The 1,561-nt window shown below is 35.8% G+C and overlaps 1 protein-coding gene across 1 annotated transcript in view; it reads left to right on the top strand.

Moving 5' to 3' along the window:
• The window catches only part of LOC107577031 (histone-lysine N-methyltransferase NSD3-like), a gene marked incomplete at its 3' end in the record, with an annotated part of 3,694 nt that extends 2,359 nt beyond the window's left edge, over window positions 1–1,335 (top strand). Inside the window, exon 4 of the mRNA XM_016263152.1 lies at window positions 1,244–1,335. Within this exon, the coding sequence (XP_016118638.1) occupies window positions 1,244–1,335 (92 nt within the window). The remainder of the gene's footprint in view (window positions 1–1,243) is intronic.
• Window positions 1,336–1,561: the final 226 nt, after the last annotated feature.

Below are 1,561 nucleotides of genomic sequence, written 5' to 3'. Positions count from 1 at the left end.
CAAATGCGACTGGCAGCTCCCAAAGCAAAAGCTGGACTTACCTAAGAAGATGGAGAGTGAGGAGAGGCACAGCGATCAGGTTCAGTCACCTGAGGTAAAAGTGAAAAAAAAATTATGAACACAAGGGGAGTGTGGTATTGTAAATCATGTAATGGCAGCATCGATCACTCTCATTTTGTAAAGAAAAGCTTAAGCAAAGAAACTCTGAAACATCATTTAAAAAATACATTTTAATAGCTACACTTTCTCAGATCAAAAATGTAGTTGCCCACAAGTGACTCACTATGCATTGAAATAAAATTGTCTAATGAAATTGATCAAATGGAGATTGCTAAAATGTAGTTAATTACATTTGCTTAAATTTACTACTGCTTAAATTTATATCTTGTTTTTATATCAGCATATACTGATGTGTTGTTAGTGGTAACATTCATTTTTGTTATTTGAAATGGAGCTGAAAAAATAACATATTAGAAGAAACTTGGGAAAACTATAAAAAAAAACAAATAAAAAATGTTCAGCACAACAAAATAGTAATAAATACTACAATGGAACAAAAATACTAAAATAACACTGGATGCTATTTGCATCCCTGTGTAAATAGTACACTTATACGTTTAGTATTATGTTGTAAATATGTATACTGTTGCACCCACATTTCCCAATATTAGCTAACTTTCCTGTCTGGCTCATTTAAACCAGGGTATGCTAACTAGATAATAGGTATGCTGCAATATAATAACTTGCTGGTTAGGTAGAATTAATGTCACCAAAAATGCTGTGAAACGTTATTTATCCTCTATAATGCATTTAGTTTGGTTGAAATGCTGGTAATGTACATCTTCAGCTATTATAGCTTACTGCTCAAAGTTAATTACCAAGCTCTAGCTAACCCAAAATTAGGGCTCTGCGCGCTCTCTTCATGCACGCTGCTTAAGAGGAAATTGCACCTTTTCTGCCAGGCAGCTGTTGGTAGTTTTTTTTTTTTTAATGTTTGTCAATCTATCCCACAAAGGACTCCAGTGATAAGGCAGAGGCAGAGACATGTTCCAGTGAAGAAGAGCGAGCTGCGTCTCCCTCAGCCTGGAGTGACCAGGAGAGCGCCGAGCAATCCACAGGTATATATAAGCGCAAACACAGAGTTATTGAAAAGAGTTAAACTCCCTTTTGCAACGATATTCAAATGTCCTTTGCAGTATAAGTTTAATCTGTGAAAACCTTGTCTGTGTCTGTGTGATATCAGAGAGAAAGCAGCAGCGCCGATCTGTGCGAAGCCGTTCTGAGTCAGAGAAGACTGTGGAACCAGTGCCAAAAAAGAAAGTGAAGAAAGAACAGGTAGAGCAGATGAACAAAATATTAAATCTACTATTAAGTAATTTAATAATGATGAATCCAACAAACTGTAGGCTCACTCTCTGGGCAGAAATCACTAAGAATTAATTAAACCCGCTGCATTTATTTGCATTCACCTCCTGCATTATTTTAACACCGGATTCGCTAAAGGAATTATCCAAATCATATTACTGTGCAAACCTGTTATTATATATTTGTGCAAAATGTT

Source organism: Sinocyclocheilus grahami, unplaced genomic scaffold, assembly GCF_001515645.1.
Source record: "Sinocyclocheilus grahami isolate Dianchi unplaced genomic scaffold, SAMN03320097.WGS_v1.1 scaffold4928.1, whole genome shotgun sequence".
NCBI lineage: Eukaryota > Metazoa > Chordata > Actinopteri > Cypriniformes > Cyprinidae > Sinocyclocheilus > Sinocyclocheilus grahami.
Note: the sequence above shows the minus strand (reverse complement) of the source record. Positions and strands in the feature narration are given on the sequence as shown.